Source organism: Ranitomeya imitator, chromosome 6 (assembly GCF_032444005.1).
Source record: "Ranitomeya imitator isolate aRanImi1 chromosome 6, aRanImi1.pri, whole genome shotgun sequence".
In the NCBI taxonomy this organism is placed as follows: Eukaryota; Metazoa; Chordata; class Amphibia; order Anura; family Dendrobatidae; genus Ranitomeya; species Ranitomeya imitator.
Window position 1 is genome coordinate 32,059,594 of NC_091287.1, and position 21,537 is coordinate 32,081,130.

Here is a 21,537-nt window from a genome sequence, read left to right on the forward strand (position 1 = left end):
AATGCCCGTGTTCTCTTGAACCCGGCGCGGTTTTTCTTTTGTTCCTGCGCCTCTCCGTTCCTGAGATATGGCCTCCTCTTACCTGTATACGCTTCTAGTCTTTTAAACTGTGTAGGCGTGGCCAACTCTGCTCTGTGGGTGTGTTCTTGAGGACCACTCCCAGTTGGCTAGAATAAAAATAAAGAAAGCCATATCTCAGTAACGGAGTGGCGCAGGAACAAAAGAATAACATCGCCGGATTCAGGAGAACAGCAGCATTTACACCATATTAAAAAAACAATAATAAAAATCAGTGACGAGTCCTCTTTAAGAGGGTGACAGTCTGCCCAATTATTTGCACTGCCATCTATGCAGCGGTGCCCTACTGACCATTTCATTATAGTTTCTTTAAAGAGATCATTTGCTTGCAACGAACATTCAGCAAAGATCCAATTGAGGTAATGGGACGAGGGAACACAATAGAATTCACCCAGCCCGGCCTGACGCTGGCGCGCTGCCATGAGCATGATGTATCTGGCAATGATGGAGAAGCCTTTAACTTTTCTCAGACTTGTGGAATTCTGTGTTCGCAGCCAGAGAATTACACTGAATCCATCATCCTTTCTTTTCTCCAAGGAAAGGGTTTATAGATTAGAGAAATCAAAATAGATTAGACCCGAGCCATCGCTTTGTCACAGCGGTTCCTCGGGTTCAGAAAACGGAGAGGTGCAACGTGGCGACCTTCGATAATCGGGCATCGGAATGGAATCTATCATCAGAGGCTTAAAAATGGCTACTTGCATTTCAAGTCCTCGCCCATAAAACATGAGAACACCCGAGGACCAAGAATCTGCCCAGATTTAAAGGGATGATCTCATATTAGACCGTAAGTTAGAAGGAAGAGAAGAGATGGAAAGGAGTGTTGGACCTGACTACACAGGGACTGTTTGTAGTCTGTTACCATGGAGACAGAACTGCATAATATGTATCAGTCAGAATCCAGCGCATGCGCTGCTTCCCCTCCATCACTAGGCAGGACGGGGACAGAGGACCCCCATTCTGGAGATCGATGCTGAAACTTGCAAGAAAAAACGATTTTTCGAGACACCGGCCCCTCATGCCTTGTGGCTGCTGTCAGTAGAGTTGGCCGCACATGCGCAGTTTTCTCCATTGACTTCTATGGGAGTTTCCGGATATCAACATGTAGACTTGCAATCGAGCACACTCGGCTTTTTATTTTTGGAAACTGCCATAGAAGTCAATGCAGAGAGCCACAAATCTACAACCAATTCTCCACTGACAGCAGCCGCCCGACACAGCACCAGGAGGGGTCATGGTGGGCACAGGACCCCCGTTCTGGAGAATACTCTAGGTCTCTGCAATGGATAAGCCATAAAGATCTACGGTGACATCATCCCTTTAATGCTCATACTTCTATCTAGTATGGGTAATCCTCTGGGACTTTGAAAGGTGTGTTGTTGTTTTTTGTTTTTTTTTACAGATTAAAAAAGGTACAGACATCTTAGGGTTAAATCTACAGAATTGTCCCCTGGTAGCAAAAGATCTGGAGAAGCCAGAAGAAGGGAAGCAAATGAAAGCAGAGCAGGAGACAGGACAGCAGGACGGGGCAGAGCTGTGTACACAAAACGGGTCCTTGCATTACACAGCCCGAGCCTGGGAATGTGAGGAACTACACATCCTATGTACCATCTATATACAATCTATATACCTACACATCCTATATACCATCCTATATACACCGACATCCTATATACCATCCATATACCGCCACATCCTATGTACCATCCATATACCGCCACATCCTATGTACCATCTATATACCGACATCCTATATACCGACACATACTATATACCATCTATATACCGCCACATCCTATATACCATCTATATACCGCCACATCCTATATACCATCTATATACCGACATCCTATGTACCATCTATATACCGCCACACCCTATATACCGACACATACTATATACCATCCATATACCGCCACATCCTATATACCATCTATATACCGCCACATCCTATATACCATCTATATACCGCCACATCCTATATACCATCTATATACCGCCACATCCTATATACCATCTATATACCGCCACATCCTATATACCATCTATATACCGCCACATCCTATATACCATCTATATACCGCCACATCCTATGTACCATCTATATACCGACATCCTATATACCATCTATATACCGACATCCTATATACCATCCATATACCGCCACATCCTATGTACCATCTATATACCGACATCCTATATACCGACACATACTATATACCGACACATACTATATACCATCCATATACCGACACATCCTATATACCATCTATATACCGCCACATCCTATATACCATCCATATACCGCCACATCCTATATACCATCTATATACCGACACACCTTATATACCATCCATATACCGCCACATCCTATATACCATCCATATACCGCCACATCCTACATAACATCTATATACCGACACACCCTATATACCATCCATATACCGACACATCCTATATACCATCTATATATCGCCACATCCTATATACCATCCATATACCGACACATCCTATATACCATCCATATACCGAAACATCCTATATACCATCTATATACCGCCACATCCTATATACCATCCATATACCGCCACATCCTATATACCATCCATATACCGCCACATCCTATGTACCATCTATATACCGACACATCCTATATACCATCCTATATACCGACATCCTATATACCATCTATATACCGACACATCCTATATACCATCCTATATACCGACATCCTATATACCATCTATATACCGACACATCGTATATACCATCTATATACCGACACACCTTATATACCATCCATATACCGCCACATCCTATATACCATCCATATACCGCCACATCCTACATACCATCTATATACCGACACACCCTATATACCATCCATATACCGACACATCCTATGTACCATCTATATACCGCCACATCCTATGTACCATCTATATACCGACACACCCTATATACCATCCATATACCGAAACATCCTATGTACCATCTATATACCGACACATCCTATATACCATCCTATATACCGACATCCTATATACCATCTATATACCGACACATCCTATAAACCATCCATATACCGACACATCCTACATACCATCCTATATACCAACATCCTATATTATATACCATCCTATACACCGACACATCCTATACACCGACACATCCTATATACCGACACATCCTATATACCATCCTATGTACCGACACGTCCTATATACCGACACATCCTATATACCGCCAGCGACACAAGCGTGACAGATATCACCACTTACATCCTGGGAATACCACTGCCTTAAGGAGAAATCCAGCAAAATGTTCTTCTGCTATAGGTGTATGCAAGATAAAGTCACTAGTACAGCGTGCGATTCATTTCTTAGATAAATCCTGTGTTTTTTTTTTTTTGTTTTTTTTTTTGCATAGTTCTGAAAACTCTGGCGCTGTTCTGGCGCCGCTTATATCAGGGATGTTGGAGTGACACTTACATTTTATGATACGAAAAAAAAGAAGAAGCAACTTCACTAATGGTGTTAAAAAATTGGAGTTTATTGAATTTTTCAAATATAAAGTTACAGAAAATAAAATCGATATTAAAAATAACAGCAAGCTTTACATTCTGGTTAGATTTGTTAATCTATCAAAGGCGGGAATATGAACTCAACACTGAAGAACTCATAACATGCCTCAAATAATATACCTGCACAATGACTAGAGGCGACAAGACCAGACCCGACAAGTCTAGACGTGACCAGAGCCGACAAGCCTAGACGCAGCTAGACCAGACCACACAAGCCTACACCAGACTCGACAAGTCTAGGCGCGACTAGACTAGACCCGACAAGCCTAGGCGCGACTAGACCAGACACGACAAGCCTAGACGTGACTAGACCAGACGCGACAAGCCTAGACGCGGCTAGACTAGATCCGACAAGCCTAGACCAGACCCGACAAGCCTAGACGTGACTAGACCAGACCCGACAAACCTAGACGTGACTAGACCAGACCCGACAAGCCTAGACGTGACTAGACCAGACCCGACAAGCCTAGACGTGACTAGACCAGACCCGACAAGCCTAGACGTGACTAGATCAGACGCGACAAGCCTAGACCAGACCTGACAAGCCTAGACTAGACCCGACAAGCCTAGACGTGACTAGACCAGACCCGACAAGCCTAGACGCGCCTAGACCAGACCCGACAAGCCTAGACGTGACTAGACCAGACCAGACAAGCCTAGACCAGACCCGACAAGCCTAGACGCGAATAGACTAGACCAGACAAGCCTAGACGCGACTAGATCATACCCGACAAGCCTAGAAGCGACTAGACCAGACCAGCCTAGATGCGACTAGACCAAACCCGACAAGCCTAGACGCGACTAGACCAGACCCGACAAGCCTAAACCAGACCAGACAAGTCTAGACGCGACTAGACAAGGCCAGGCAAGACCAAGACAGACCGGGCAAAACCAGGACAGACCGGGCAAGACCAGGACAGACCTGGGAACACTAGAGCTGACCAGACTCGACATTGACACACTAGGAAGGGGATTGGCAGAGTCAGACGGTCTTCTACATATGGGTTAAGCAATAATCATTAAGTATGAGATATAAGTCCTTTCGTGGAAACGCCCGCTCTACATAATTTTCGAAACATGAAGATTGGGAGACCTTAAAGGAGGAGAAGATTGAGTGCATAGTGTCTAATTTGCGTTTATGTGTAACAGAACTTTAATGGGATCTTAAAGTGATATTGTAAAGCCTCAAAAGTCAGTAAAACCCTAGAGTGTAAATCAACTACATCTGCAAAACAAAAAAAAGAGTTGCTTATTGGAGCACAATTCCAGTAGTGCAGGGTTAAACAGTAATAAGGTCATCGGAGACTGTTCAGACATTAATTGGAATATTTTTCTAGCATGTATCCCAAATCATCTTAGTCAAGGTTTTTAGTCCCAGCATAGGGGGAATATAGATTATTCAGTGTGGTCGCCAAGAGGTAAGAATTCAGGTAAATCGGAGCCAACCATAATTTCTCAATTTATTTATTTATTTTATTTAAATCCATCGTACGGTTCCAGAAGTGCAAATTTTTATTCAGTGCTAAATTTTGTAACCTTTACAACAGGGGACTCACGGGATCCTCGGGGGCGTGACTTTAGACTGCCGTTTACCATGTCCCTTTGTAAAGATCATATAAATTTGCACTAAATTAAATGGAGCATATCTCTGGAACCGTATGGCGGATTTGAAAAAGAAAAAAAAACAAAAGAAATATTCAGAAGAGGACCGGGAATAAAAAGAGAATAAAAACCGGAAAGCCGAATAGGCCCAAAACGTGGAGAAAAACAGGAAAGTGGTCAGGTGCTTCTTAACTAAAGCCCCCTGATCACCTCGCATTAGTCCCGTTTATTACCTTTAAGTTTCCCATAAAGGAGTTTCTTTAAGCAATTTTCAGTTTCAAAGAGAAAAAAAACCAACAAAACCCTGAAGTCACCCGAGCCGGACGGTTGTGAGCGATGACTTGAGAAGATTACCGGGAACAAAGCGGGCATTAATAATACAATGGGCTGCAGTGCACGTATCATAGACCTTACCCTGCCGGAGACGCAGCCCCTCCATATAAATTGCCGGCTAAGGCAGCCTGTGTTGTGACCAATGCAGAAAGTGGCAGGGACCATCAATCTCCGGCAGCGCGCAGGGACAAGGTCCCCATGAGTCACCCATGGCCTTCATGCACCGGGCGACGCTTCTCCGCAGCACTTGGCACCGGGCACGCACTGCACCTTTTATCCGATTAGGATATAACTTTTTTTTTTCCATTGATGGGAAATTATTTGTTTTTAACCCTTCTACTACCAGCCACATCTAAAACCACGTCTGGACAGCCCTGCCATGGAAGTCATTTGCCGTAAATGCATTTTTGATGTTTTGCTCTCACTTACAATGAATAAGAATGATCGGACTAATTCCTGTGCAAATCTAAATGAAACCGAGGTGGAATTCGCCTTTATGGACCCTGCAGCCCGGCTCTGGGGCTCTGCCCATTAATACTGTATATACGTCCTATATAAGAAACCCCATTAATCCAGGCAGTCTAGAATCTCCCTACACGGAACAGCAATGCAACTTTACTTGGGGTCTAGAAAAATCTGATAAGCTGGCAAAGCTTTGAAAAATCGCCATGAAGGCGAGACCGAAGCAGACGAGCAGAAGAGCTAAAAGCAAGCAGAGGAGCGAGCAGAAAAGAGGAGCCAAAGTAAGCAGAGGGGAGGAAGCGAGCAGAGGGGAGGAGGGAAAGCGAGCAGAGGAGAGGGAAAGCAAGCAGACGAGAGGAGCCAAAGCGAGCAGACGAGAGGAGCCAAAGCGAGCAGACGAGAGGAGCCAAAGCGAGCAGACGAGAGGAGCCAAAGCGAGCAGACGAGAGGAGCCAAAGCGAGCAGACGAGAGGAGCCAAAGCGAGCAGACGAGAGGAGCCAAAGCGAGCAGACGAGAGGAGCCAAAGCGAGCAGACGAGAGGAGCCAAAGCGAGCAGACGAGAGGAGCCAAAGCGAGCAGACGAGAGGAGCCAAAGCGAGCATACGAGAGGAGCCAAAGCGAGCAGACGAGAGGAGCCAAAGCGAGCAGACGAGAGGAGCCAAAGCGAGCAGAGGGGAGGAGGGAAAGCGAGCAGAGGGGAGGAAGCGAGCAGAGGAGAGGAGGGAAAGCAAGCAGAGGAGCGAGCAGGGAAGAGGAGCCAAAGCTAGCAGAGGGGAGCCAAAACAAGCAGAGGGGAGCCAAAGCAAGCAGAGGGGAGCCAATGCAAGCAGAGGGGAGGAAGCGAGCAGAGGGGAGGAAGCGAGCAGAGGGGCGCGCAGGGAAGAGGAGACAAAGCAAGCAGAGGGGAGCCAAAGCGAGCAGAGGGGAGGAGGGAAAGCGAGCAGAGGAGAGGAGGGAAGGCAAGCAGAAGAGTGCGCAGGGAAGAGGAGCCAAAGCAAGCAGAGGGGAGGAAGCGAGCAGAGGAGAGGAAGCGAGCAGAGGAGAGGAGGGAAGGCAAGCAGAGGAGCGAGCAGGTAAGAAAAGCCAAAGCAAGCAGGGGGGAGGAAGCGAGCAGAGGAAGCGAGCAGAGGAGAGGAGGGAAAGCGAGCAAAGGAGGAGAGCCATAGAGAGCAGACGAGAGGAGCCAAAGCGAGCAGGCGAGAGGAGCCAAAGCGAGCAGACAACAGGAGCCAAAGCGAGCAGACGAGAGGAGCCAAAGCGAGCAGGCGAGAGGAGCCAAAGCGAGCAGACGAGAGGAGCCAAAGCGAGCAGACGAGAGGAGCCAAAGCGAGCAGACGAGAGGAGCCAAAGCGAGCAGGTGAGAGGAGCCAAAGCGAGCAGACGAGAGGAGCCAAAGCGAGCAGACGAGAGGAGCCAAAGCGAGCAGACGAGAGGAGCCAAAGCGAGCAGACGAGAGGAGCCAAAGCGAGCAGACGAGAGGAGCCAAAGCGAGCAGACGAGAGGAGCCAAAGCGAGCAGACGAGAGGAGCCAAAGCGAGCAGACGAGAGGAGCCAAAGCGAGCAGACGAGAGGAGCCAAAGCGAGCAGACGAGAGGAGCCAAAGCGAGCAGACGAGAGGAGCCAAAGCGAGCAGTATCACACTGCACTGCTAACGTTAGCTACACTCTGAATGCCCCTATATGTATACAAGATACGACTACATGGGATTAATTTGTAGTCTGAAATTGTGAAGACAGAAAGGGTCTACACTGTAGTCACAAGTTTAGCAGCCTCAGCGGGGGCTTCAGTGTGAGCGGTCAGATAAAGCCACAGGTGAAGCGTCTGCACCAGAGCAGAGCCGGCAGCGCCAACATCCGGGTCGCCCATCCTGCAGTGCCCGTGTCATAGCCCTGTACACACTACAACAGTGAACAGCTGGAAAAGCAAATATTTACATTCTGAGGAGCGACCTGTGTGTATAAGAAGTGACTGACACCCAGTGACGAGGAATGGGCCCCGGACAGGTGTCACCTCCCTGCCCCCACACCTTTCACCAGCTCATGGCTTTACATAACGTGTGTCCTCTACAGTTCTGGGTGGATGAGAAGACAAATATGCAGAGTATCACAGCTCACACAGCGGGTCACTCAGCTTTCCCAGGCTCCAGAACAGCAAATCTTATCAGCTGCGTCATTAATCTGAGGATGGGAAAAATCATGACTCTACTAGGGTGGCACAGAGCCTTCTATGGTAGATTGGCAAGATTTGCTGGTCCCCACTACAGTTGGCTTGCACGCGTCCTTTCCCGTGGCTGGTGGGCACAGTGCACGCGTTCTTTCCCGTGGCTGGTGGGCACAGTGCACGCGCCCTTTCCCGTGGCTGGTGGGCACAGTGCACGCTCCCTTTCCCGTGGCTGGTGGGCACAGTGCACGCTCCCTTTCCCGTGGCTGGTGGGCACAGTGCACGCTCCCTTTCCCGTGGCTGGTGGGCACAGTGCACGCTCCCTTTCCCGTGGCTGGTGGGCACAGTGCACACGCCCTTTCCCATGGCTGGTGGGTACAGTGCACACGCCCTTTCCCATGGCTGGTGGGTACAGTGCACGCGTTCTTTCCCATGGCTGGTGGGCACAGTGCACGCGCCCTTTCCCGTGGCTGGTGGGCACAGTGCACACGCCCTTTCCCATGGCTGGTGGGCACAGTGCACACGCCCTTTCCCATGGCTGGTGGGTACAGTGCACGCGTTCTTTCCCATGGCTGGTGGGCACAGTGCACGCGCCCTTTCCCGTGGCTGGTGGGCACAGTGCACGCGCCCTTTCCTGTCGCTGGTGGGCACAGTGCATGCGCCCTTTCCCGTGGCTGGTGGGCACAGTGCATGCGCCCTTTCCCGTGGGCAGAGTGCACGCGCCCTTTCCCATGGCTGGTGGGCACAGTGCACGTGCCCTTTCCCGTGGCTGGTGGGCGCAGTGCACACGCCCTTTCCCATGGCTGGTGGGCACAGTGCAAGCGCCCTTTCCCGTGGCTGGTGGGCACAGTGCACGCGCCCTTTCCTGTCGCTGGTGGGCACAGTGCATGCGCCCTTTCCCGTGGCTGGTGGGCACAGTGCATGCGCCCTTTCCGGTGGGCACAGTGCACGCACCCTTTCCCATGGCTGGTGGGCACAGTGCACGTGCCCTTTCCCGTGGCTGGTGGGCACAGTGCACGCTCCCTTTCCCGTGGCTGGTGGGCACAGTGCACGCGCCCTTTCCCGTGGCTGGTGGGCACAGTGCATGCGCCCTTTCCATGAGAGGTAATACCAGGCTGGCAAAGTGTGCAGCTCCTACCACTAGACACATCCAGTCTTTACATATGTTGGCAAAAACTTTCCTCAAAAAGCTGGCACAAATTTCAGACTCTACCTATCGTAGGTTGGCATATTGTGTTGCCCCTTTCTCACCAGCCCAAACAATGGCACAAACAATATAGTAAGTGCCCCGCCTTCCCGGCATTCTGTACTTTTATATAGAACAGGATAACTTGTGGCAGGTGTCAGTTATAAATCCCCGTGGTGGGATGGCACTCTGCATAGCCCCCTACCAGCAGGTTGGCACAATGTGCAGACACCTCCTATTGTAGGTGGCACAGTTTGGGGTTGGTCTCTGCGTCCTCTTTCCATATAAAATGAGCAAAGTCTTTAGTTTGACCCCAAGGAATGTTTAGGGAGCAGACTCGGCCCAGATGGTTGGCACTGAGTGGTCCAGCAGAGCTGGGTGGCCTGGCATTTCATACCCATCCCGGAGAAGGACAGCTTATGATGCAGGAAGAAATCCAGGACCGAGCTGCTCACAGAGCTCAGGCGCCCACACCCGGCAGCGTCACTGCGCCACAGACGAGTACTCTGGTGCCATCCAGGCCATGGGTGTGAGCAAGTAACAGCGAAGTGCGGGCACAGAGGCTCCCGAGACACAGACCGATGTAACAGCACCTAAGAGGCCAGCGGCTGGCACAAAACACACCGACCACGGCCTGGCACACACCCGAATACAAAGTGATAGATGACAGTGGTGTAACTACGGGCAGAGACCACCACAAAGAGGCCACCAGCTCAGGCCGACAATGGCTGCACCCTCCTCCCACAAAATGACAGCGTGCAATTCCCCAATAGGTCAACAGTTCACAGACCCTCCATATGGCAGCAGAAAAAGGCAGAGACCCCCAGCAACACAGCAAGTAAAGGGCAGCGACCCCCCACACAACACAGCGAGCAATAGGCAAAGACCACCATAACACAGCGACTGATGGGCAGAGACCCCCCCAACAGTGACTGACGGGCAGAGACACCCCAACAGTGACTGACGGGCACAGACCCCCCACAACGGTGACTGACGGGCACAGACCCCCCACAACGGTGACTGACGGGCACAGACCCCCCACAACGGTGACTGATGGGCACAGACCCCCCACAACAGTGACTGATGGGCACAGACCCCCCACAACGGTGACTGATGGGCACAGACCCCCCACAACAGTGACTGATGGGCACAGACCCCCCACAACAGTGACTGATGGGGACAGACCCCCCACAACAGTGACTGATGGGCACAGACCCCCCACAACAGTGACTGATGGGCACAGACCCCCCACAACAGTGACTGATGGGCACAGACCCCCCACAACAGTGACTGATGGGCACAGACCCCCAACAACAGTGACTGATGGGAACAGACCCCCCACAACGGTGACTGATGGGCACAGACCCCCCCCCCCCCCCACAACAGTGACTGATGGGCACAGACCCCCCACAACAGTGACTGATGGGCACAGACCCCCAACAACAGTGACTGATGGGCACAGACCCCCCACAACAGTGACTGATGGGAACAGACCCCCCACAACAGTGACTGATGGGCACAGACCCCCCACAACAGTGACTGATGGGCACAGACCCCCCACAACAGTGACTGATGGGCACAAACCCCCCCCCCCACAACAGTGACTGATGGGCACAGACCCCCCACAACAGTGACTGATGGGCACAGACCCCCCACAACAGTGACTGATGGGCACAGACCCCCCACAACAGTGACTGATGGGCACAGACCCCCCACAACAGTGACTGATGGGCACAGACCCCCCACAACAGTGACTGATGGGCACAGACCCCCCCCCCCACAACAGTGACTGATGGGCACAGACCCCCCACAACAGTGACTGATGGGCACAGACCCCCCACAACAGTGACTGATGGGCACAGACCCCCCACAACAGTGACTGATGGGCACAGACCCCCCACAACAGTGACTGATGGGCACAGACCCCCCACAACAGTGACTGATGGGCACAGACCCCCCACAACGGTGACTGATGGGCACAGACCCCCCACAACAGTGACTGATGGGCACAGACCCCCCACAACAGTGACTGATGGGCACAGACCCCCCACAACAGTGACTGATGGGTACAGACCCCCCACAACAGTGACTGATGGGCACAGACCCCCCACAACAGTGACTGATGGGCACAGACCCCCCCCCCCCACAACAGTGACTGATGGGCACAGACCCCCCACAACAGTGACTGATGGGCACAGACCCCCAACAACAGTGACTGATGGGCACAGACCCCCCACAACAGTGACTGATGGGCACAGACCCCCCACAACAGTGACTGATGGGCACAGACCCCCCACAACAGTGACTGATGGGCACAGAACCCCCACAACAGTGACTGATGGGCACAGACCCCCCACAACAGTGACTGATGGGCACAGACCCCCCACAACAGTGACTGATGGGCACAGACCCCCCACAACAGTGACTGATGGGCACAGACCCCCCCCCCCACAACAGTGACTGATGGGCACAGACCCCCCACAACAGTGACTGATGGGCACAGACCCCCAACAACAGTGACTGATGGGCACAGACCCCCCACAACAGTGACTGATGGGCACAGACCCCCCACAACAGTGACTGATGGGCACAGACCCCCCACAACAGTGACTGATGGGCACAGACCCCCCCCCCACAACAGTGACTGATGGGCACAGACCCCCCACAACAGTGACTGATGGGCACAGACCCCCAACAACAGTGACTGATGGGCACAGACCCCCCACAACAGTGACTGATGGGCACAGACCCCCCACAACAGTGACTGATGGGCACAGACCCCCCACAACAGTGACTGATGGGCACAGACCCCCCACAACAGTGACTGATGGGCACAGACCCCCAACAACAGTGACTGATGGGCACAGACCCCCCACAACAGTGACTGATGGGCACAGACCCCCCCAATGCTACCAGTAATGGGCGGAGCCCCCCGGTGATGAGGTCACACAGCGGCCGGCACTCACTATGGTCGCAGTCCATGCAGAACGTCCGGCATCCTCCGTGTCACCGCAGTCCGGCTCTCATCCCCGGTACAGACAGGCCCCCGACACCCGGAACAACTACAGCGACCCGGAAACTCGCTCAGCCGTCACCGCCTCCTCCTCCTACCACCACAGCACAGTGTTACACCACATAGGGCACACACCGGAGATGCCGCCCGGCAGGCAGGGTCCGCCCTCCCGTCACCGGCCGCCCACCCTCAGTGACCGAGAGCCAGCCCCGGAGTAGCGGCAATCACCGACAGTCACCACGCCCACAACTCTAACTCCTCCCACAACTCTGGACAAACCCCGCCCATCCAGCGGACTAGACAAACGTAAACAGAGCTTTGCCCCGCCCATCGGAACTAACTCGATTCCTACCACGCCTCTTCCTATCTCAAAGCAAACCAATTGTGGCCACGCCTCCGAGCTATAGACTCCATTTCTGATTGATTTACTAATAGCCCCACCCCCTTTATTTGCTGGTAATCCCGCCTGATAGTTGTTACCACGCCCCCTGTATCACTTAGACCACGCCCCGGGAAGGCATGCTGGCGGCTGCGGGAGAGGCTGGAAGGGCTACAGAGGACGGAACCGCCTTATAGCGGGTGAGTGCGCGGCCTCCGCTCAGCGCTGCCGGTAGCGGACCGTATAGGAAACAGACAGCAGCGGCCGCATCCTCCGTGCGGTGTGGACCAGGCTGCAGGATCACAACTAACACCTCCCAGCATTCCCTGCTTGTTTTGGTTCCTAGCATTCTGGGAAATTTAGTCCTCACACCAGACATTGTAATGTACCCGCTGCATTATGGGAGCTCAGCTAGAGCGTGATGTCTGACAACAACCAGCTTACTGACTGTCTCCTGGAAACCGGAGCCATCATGTATGGACACAGTGACTGCACCAGCAGAATAGTGAGTGCAGCTCTGGAGTATAATACAGGATGTAACTCAGGATCAGTAATGTAATGTATGTACACAGTGACTGCACCAGCAGAATAGTGAGTGCAGCTCTGGAGTATAATACAGGATGTAACTCAGGATCAGTAATGTAATGTATGTACACAGTGACTGCACCAGCAGAATAGTGAGTGCAGCTCTGGAGTATAATACAGGATGTAACTCAGGATCAGTAATGTATGTACGCAGTGACTGCACCAGCAGAATAGTGAGTGCAGCTCTGGAGTATAATACAGGATATAACTCAGGATCAGTAATGTAATGTATGTACACAGTGACTGCACCAGCAGAATAGTGAGTGCAGCTCTGGGGTATAATACAGGATGTAACTCAGGATCAGTAATGTAATGTGTGTACACAGTGACTGCACCAGCAGAATAGTGAGTGCAGCTCTGGAGTATAATACAGGATGTAACTCAGGATCAGTAATGTAATGTGTGTACACAGTGACTGCACCAGCAGAATAGTGAGTACAGCTCTGGAGTATAATACAGGATATAACTCAGGATCAGTAATGTAATGTATGTACACAGTGACTGCACCAGCAGAATAGTGAGTGCAGCTCTGGGGTATAATACAGGATGTAACTCAGGATCAGTAATGTAATGTGTGTACACAGTGACTGCACCAGCAGAATAGTGAGTGCAGCTCTGGAGTATAATACAGGATGTAACTCAGGATCAGTAATGTAATGTGTGTACACAGTGACTGCACCAGCAGAATAGTGAGTGCAGCTCTGGAGTATAATACAGGATGTAACTCAGGATCAGTAATGTAATGTGTGTACACAGTGACTGCACCAGCAGAATAGTGAGTGCAGCTCTGGAGTATAATACAGGATGTAACTCAGGATCAGTAATGTAATGTGTGTACACAGTGACTGCACCAGCAGAATAGTGAGTGCAGCTCTGGGGTATAATCCAGGATGTAACTCAGGATCAGTAATGTAATGTATGTACACAGTGACTGCACCAGCAGAATAGTGAGTGCAGCTCTGGAGTATAATACAGGATATAACTCAGGATCAGTAATGTAATGTATGTACACAGTGACTGCACCAGCAGAATAGTGAGTGCAGCTCTGGGGTATAATACAGGATATAACTCAGGATCAGTAATGTAATGTATGTACACAGTGACTGCACCAGCAGAATAGTGAGTGCAGCTCTGGGGTATAATACAGGATGTAACTCAGGACCAGTAATGTAATGTATGTACACAGTGACTGCACCAGCAGAATAGTGAGTGCAGCTCTGGAGTATAATACAGGATATAACTCAGGATCAGTAATGTAATGTATGTACACAGTGACTGCACCAGCAGAATAGTGAGTGCAGCTCTGGGGTATAATACAGGATATAACTCAGGATCAGTAATGTAATGTATGTACACAGTGACTGCACCAGCAGAATAGTGAGTGCAGCTCTGGAGTATAATACAGGATATAACTCAGGATCAGTAATGTAATGTATGTACACAGTGACTGCACCAGCAGAATAGTGAGTGCAGCTCTGGAGAATAATACAGGATGTAACTCAAGATCAGTAATGTAATGTATGTACACAGTGACTGCACCAGCAGAATAGTGAGTGCAGTATAATACAGGATGTACCTCAGGACCAGTAATGTAATGTATGTACACAGTGACTGCACCAGCAGAATAGTGAGTGCAGCTCTGGAGTATAATACAGGATATAACTCAGGATCAGTAATGTAATGTATGTACACAGTGACTGCACCAGCAGAATAGTGAGTGCAGCTCTGGAGTATAATACAGGATGTAACTCAGGATCAGTAATGTAATGTATGTACACAGTGACTGCACCAGCAGAATAGTGAGTGCAGCTCTGGAGTATAATACAGGATGTAACTCGGGATCAGTAATGTATGTACACAGTGACTGCACCAGCAGAATAGTGAGTGCAGCTCTGGAGTATAATACAGGATGTAACTCGTGATCAGTAATGTATGTACACAGTGACTGCACCAGCAGAATAGTGAGTGCAGCTCTGGAGTATAATACAGGATGTAACTCAGGATCAGTAATGTAATGTGTGTACACAGTGACTGCACCAGCAGAATAGTGAGTGCAGCTCTGGAGTATAATACAGGATGTAACTCAGGATCAGTAATGTAATGTGTGTACACAGTGACTGCACCAGCAGAATAGTGAGTACAACTCTGGAGTATAATACAGGATATAACTCAGGATCAGTAATGTAATGTATGTACACAGTGACTGCACCAGCAGAATAGTGAGTGCAGCTCTGGAGAATAATACAGGATGTAACTCAGGATCAGTAATGTAATGTATGTACACAGTGACTGCACCAGCAGAATAGTGAGTGCAGCTCTGGGGTATAATACAGGATGTAACTCAGGACCAGTAATGTAATGTATGTACACAGTGACTGCACCAGCAGAATAGTGAGTGCAGCTCTGGAGTATAATACAGGATATAACTCAGGATCAGTAATGTAATGTATGTACACAGTGACTGCACCAGCAGAATAGTGAGTGCAGCTCTGGGGTATAATACAGGATATAACTCAGGATCAGTAATGTAATGTATGTACACAGTGACTGCACCAGCAGAATAGTGAGTGCAGCTCTGGGGTATAATACAGGATGTAACTCAGGACCAGTAATGTAATGTATGTACACAGTGACTGCACCAGCAGAATAGTGAGTGCAGCTCTGGAGTATAATACAGGATATAACTCAGGATCAGTAATGTAATGTATGTACACAGTGACTGCACCAGCAGAATAGTGAGTGCAGCTCTGGAGTATAATACAGGATATAACTCAGGATCAGTAATGTAATGTATGTACACAGTGACTGCACCAGCAGAATAGTGAGTGCAGCTCTGGAGAATAATACAGGATGTAACTCAGGATCAGTAATGTAATGTATGTACACAGTGACTGCACCAGCAGAATAGTGAGTGCAGTATAATACAGGATGTACCTCAGGACCAGTAATGTAATGTATGTACACAGTGACTGCACCAGCAGAATAGTGAGTGCAGCTCTGGAGTATAATACAGGATATAACTCAGGATCAGTAATGTAATGTATGTACACAGTGACTGCACCAGCAGAATAGTGAGTGCAGCTCTGGAGTATAATACAGGATGTAACTCAGGATCAGTAATGTAATGTATGTACACAGTGACTGCACCAGCAGAATAGTGAGTGCAGCTCTGGAGTATAATACAGGATGTAACTCGGGATCAGTAATGTATGTACACAGTGACTGCACCAGCAGAATAGTGAGTGCAGCTCTGGAGTATAATACAGGATGTAACTCGTGATCAGTAATGTATGTACACAGTGACTGCACCAGCAGAATAGTGAGTGCAGCTCTGGGGTATAATACAGGATGTAACTCAGGATCAGTAATGTAATGTATATACACAGTGACTGCACCAGCAGAATAGTGAGTGCAGCTCTGGGGTATAATACAGGATGTAACTCAGGATCAGTAATGTATGTTCACAGTGACTGCACCAGCAGAATAGTGAGTGCAGCTCTGGAGTATAATACAGGATGTAACTCAGGATTAGTACTGTAATGTATGTACACAGTGACTGCACCAGCAGAATAGTGAGTGCAACTCTGGGGTATAATACAGGAGGTAACTCAGGATCAGTAATGTAATGTGTGTACACAGTGACTGCACCAGCAGAATAGTGAGTGCAGCTCTGGGGTATAATACAGCGTGTAACTCAGGATCAGTACTGTAATGTATGTACACAGTGACTGCACCAGCAGAATAGTGAGTGCAGCTCTGGGGTATAATACAGGATGTAACTCAGGATCAGTAATGTATGTACACAGTGACTGCACCAGCAGAATAGTGAGTGCAGCTCTGGGGTATAATACAGGATGTAACGCAGGATCAGTAATGTAATGTATGTACACAGTGACTGCACCAGCAGAATAGTGAGTGCAGCTCTGGAGTATAATACAGGATGTAACTCAGGATCAGTAATGTAATGTATGTACACAGTGACTGCACCAGCAGAATAGTGAGTGCAGCTCTGGAGTATAATACAGGATGTAACTCAGGATCAGTAATGTAATGTATGTACACAGTGACTGCACCAGCAGAATAGTGAGTACAGCTCTGGGTTATAATACAGGATGTAACTCAGGACCAGTAATGTAATGTATGTACACAGTGACTGCACCAGCAGAATAGTGAGTGCAGCTCTGGAGTATAATACAGGATGTAACTCAGGATCAGTAATGTAATGTATGTACACAGTGACTGCACCAGCAGAATAGTGAGTGCAGCTCTGGGGTATAATACAGGATGTAACTCAGGACCAGTAATGTAATGTATGTACACAGTGACTGCACCAGCAGAATAGTGAGTGCAGCTCTGGAGTATAATACAGGATATAACTCAGGATCAGTAATGTAATGTATGTACACAGTGACTGCACCAGCAGAATAGTGAGTGCAGCTCTGGGGTATAATACAGGATATAACTCAGGATCAGTAATGTAATGTATGTACACAGTGACTGCACCAGCAGAATAGTGAGTGCAGCTCTGGAGTATAATACAGGATATAACTCAGGATCAGTAATGTAATGTATGTACACAGTGACTGCACCAGCAGAATAGTGAGTGCAGCTCTGGAGAATAATACAGGATGTAACTCAGGATCAGTAATGTAATGTATGTACACAGTGACTGCACCAGCAGAATAGTGAGTGCAGTATAATACAGGATGTACCTCAGGACCAGTAATGTAATGTATGTACACAGTGACTGCACCAGCAGAATAGTGAGTGCAGCTCTGGAGTATAATACAGGATATAACTCAGGATCAGTAATGTAATGTATGTACACAGTGACTGCACCAGCAGAATAGTGAGTGCAGCTCTGGAGTATAATACAGGATGTAACTCAGGATCAGTAATGTAATGTATGTACACAGTGACTGCACCAGCAGAATAGTGAGTGCAGCTCTGGAGTATAATACAGGATGTAACTCGGGATCAGTAATGTATGTACACAGTGACTGCACCAGCAGAATAGTGAGTGCAGCTCTGGAGTATAATACAGGATGTAACTCGTGATCAGTAATGTATGTACACAGTGACTGCACCAGCAGAATAGTGAGTGCAGCTCTGGAGTATAATACAGGATGTAACTCAGGATCAGTAATGTAATGTGTGTACACAGTGACTGCACCAGCAGAATAGTGAGTGCAGCTCTGGAGTATAATACAGGATGTAACTCAGGATCAGTAATGTAATGTGTGTACACAGTGACTGCACCAGCAGAATAGTGAGTACAGCTCTGGAGTATAATACAGGATATAACTCAGGATCAGTAATGTAATGTATGTACACAGTGACTGCACCAGCAGAATAGTGAGTGCAGCTCTGGAGAATAATACAGGATGTAACTCAGGATCAGTAATGTAATGTATGTACACAGTGACTGCACCAGCAGAATAGTGAGTGCAGCTCTGGGGTATAATACAGGATGTAACTCAGGACCAGTAATGTAATGTATGTACACAGTGACTGCACCAGCAGAATAGTGAGTGCAGCTCTGGAGTATAATACAGGATATAACTCAGGATCAGTAATGTAATGTATGTACACAGTGACTGCACCAGCAGAATAGTGAGTGCAGCTCTGGGGTATAATACAGGATATAACTCAGGATCAGTAATGTAATGTATGTACACAGTGACTGCACCAGCAGAATAGTGAGTGCAGCTCTGGGGTATAATACAGGATGTAACTCAGGACCAGTAATGTAATGTATGTACACAGTGACTGCACCAGCAGAATAGTGAGTGCAGCTCTGGAGTATAATACAGGATATAACTCAGGATCAGTAATGTAATGTATGTACACAGTGACTGCACCAGCAGAATAGTGAGTGCAGCTCTGGAGTATAATACAGGATATAACTCAGGATCAGTAATGTAATGTATGTACACAGTGACTGCACCAGCAGAATAGTGAGTGCAGCTCTGGAGAATAATACAGGATGTAACTCAGGATCAGTAATGTAACGTATGTACACAGTGACTGCACCAGCAGAATAGTGAGTGCAGTATAATACAGGATGTACCTCAGGACCAGTAATGTAATGTATGTACACAGTGACTGCACCAGCAGAATAGTGAGTGCAGCTCTGGAGTATAATACAGGATATAACTCAGGATCAGTAATGTAATGTATGTACACAGTGACTGCACCAGCAGAATAGTGAGTGCAGCTCTGGAGTATAATACAGGATGTAACTCAGGATCAGTAATGTAATGTATGTACACAGTGACTGCACCAGCAGAATAGTGAGTGCAGCTCTGGAGTATAATACAGGATGTAACTCGGGATCAGTAATGTATGTACACAGTGACTGCACCAGCAGAATAGTGAGTGCAGCTCTGGAGTATAATACAGGATGTAACTCGTGATCAGTAATGTATGTACACAGTGACTGCACCAGCAGAATAGTGAGTGCAGCTCTGGGGTATAATACAGGATGTAACTCAGGATCAGTAATGTAATGTATATACACAGTGACTGCACCAGCAGAATAGTGAGTGCAGCTCTGGGGTATAATACAGGATGTAACTCAGGATCAGTAATGTATGTTCACAGTGACTGCACCAGCAGAATAGTGAGTGCAGCTCTGGAGTATAATACAGGATGTAACTCAGGATTAGTACTGTAATGTATGTACACAGTGACTGCACCAGCAGAATAGTGAGTGCAACTCTGGGGTATAATACAGGAGGTAACTCAGGATCAGTAATGTAATGTGTGTACACAGTGACTGCACCAGCAGAATAGTGAGTGCAGCTCTGGGGTATAATACAGCGTGTAACTCAGGATCAGTACTGTAATGTATGTACACAGTGACTGCACCAGCAGAATAGTGAGTGCAGCTCTGGGGTATAATACAGGATGTAACTCAGGATCAGTAATGTATGTACACAGTGACTGCACCAGCAGAATAGTGAGTGCAGCTCTGGGGTATAATACAGGATGTAACGCAGGATCAGTAATGTAATGTATGTACACAGTGACTGCACCAGCAGAATAGTGAGTGCAGCTCTGGAGTATAATACAGGATGTAACTCAGGATCAGTAATGTAATGTATGTACACAGTGACTGCACCAGCAGAATAGTGAGTGCAGCTCTGGAGTATAATACAGGATGTAACTCAGGATCAGTAATGTAATGTATGTACACAGTGACTGCACCAGCAGAATAGTGAGTACAGCTCTGGGTTATAATACAGGATGTAACTCAGGATCAGTAATGTAATGTATGTACACAGTGACTGCACCAGCAGAATAGTGAGTGCAGCTCTGGGGTATAATACAGGATGTAACTCAGGATCAGTAATGTAATGTATGTACACAGTGACTGCACCAGCAGAATAGTGAGTGCAGCTCTGGGGTATAATACAGGATGTAACTCAGGATCAGTACTGTAATGTATGTACACAGTGACTGCACCAGCAGAATAGAGAGCGCAGCTCTGGAGTATAATACAGGAGGTAACTCAGGATCAGTAATGTAATGTATGTACACAGTGACTGCACCAGCAGAATAGTGAGTGCAGCTCTGGAGTATAATACAGGATGTAACTCAGGATCAGTAATGTAATGTATGTGCACAGTGACTGCACCAGCAGAATAGTGAGTGCAGCTCTGGGGTATAATACAGGATGTAACTCAGGATGAGTAATGTATGTACACAGTGACTCCACCAGCAGAATAGTGAGTGCAGCTCTGGAGTATAATACAGGAGGTAACTCAGGATTAGTAATGTAATGTATGTACACAGTGACTGCACCAGCAGAATAGTGAGTGCAGCTCTGGAGTATAATACAGGATGTAACTCAGGATGAGTAATGTAATGTATGTACACAGTAAGTCCACCAGCAGAATAATGAGTGCAGCTCTGGGGTATAATACAGGATGTAACTCAGGATGAGTAATGTAATGTATGTACACAGTGACTGCACCAGCAGAATATTGAGTGCAGCTCTGGAGTATAATACAGGATGTAACTCAGGATCAGTAATGTAATGTATGTACACAGTGACTGCACCAGCAGAATAGTGAGTGCAGCTCTGGGGTATAATACAGGATGTAGCTCAGGATCAGTACTGTAATGTATGTACACAGTGACTGCACCAGCA

General features: G+C 48.3%; 3 protein-coding genes across 5 annotated transcripts in view; 2 read left to right on the forward strand and 1 right to left on the reverse strand.

Annotated features, from left to right (window-relative positions):
• The window catches only part of ANKIB1 (ankyrin repeat and IBR domain containing 1), an 80,437-nt gene extending 67,718 nt beyond the window's left edge, over window positions 1-12,719 (reverse strand). The window contains exon 1 of one of the 2 annotated variants that reach the window (XM_069729404.1): window positions 12,372-12,719. The gene's annotated coding sequence lies outside the window, so the exon portion shown is untranslated. The remainder of the gene's footprint in view (window positions 1-12,371) is intronic. The other variant, XM_069729403.1, reaches the window with a different exon arrangement.
• On the forward strand, window positions 6,265-7,728 carry LOC138643293 (micronuclear linker histone polyprotein-like). The gene has a single exon (XM_069732225.1). It carries the CDS (start codon window positions 6,265-6,267, stop codon window positions 7,726-7,728), a length of 1,464 nt encoding a protein of 487 aa, XP_069588326.1.
• A 165-nt stretch (window positions 12,720-12,884) lies between the features above and the next one.
• KRIT1 (KRIT1 ankyrin repeat containing) overlaps window positions 12,885-21,537 on the forward strand; it is a 50,245-nt gene continuing 41,592 nt past the window's right edge. Inside the window, exon 1 of one of the 2 annotated variants that reach the window (XM_069729409.1) lies at window positions 12,885-12,997. The gene's annotated coding sequence lies outside the window, so the exon portion shown is untranslated. The remainder of the gene's footprint in view (window positions 12,998-21,537) is intronic. The other variant, XM_069729407.1, reaches the window with a different exon arrangement.

Coding starts and splice junctions, on each gene's coding strand:
- LOC138643293 (XM_069732225.1), top strand. CDS start 6,265: ATGAAGGCGAGACCGAAGCAGACGAGCAGAAGAGCTAAAAGCAAGCAG.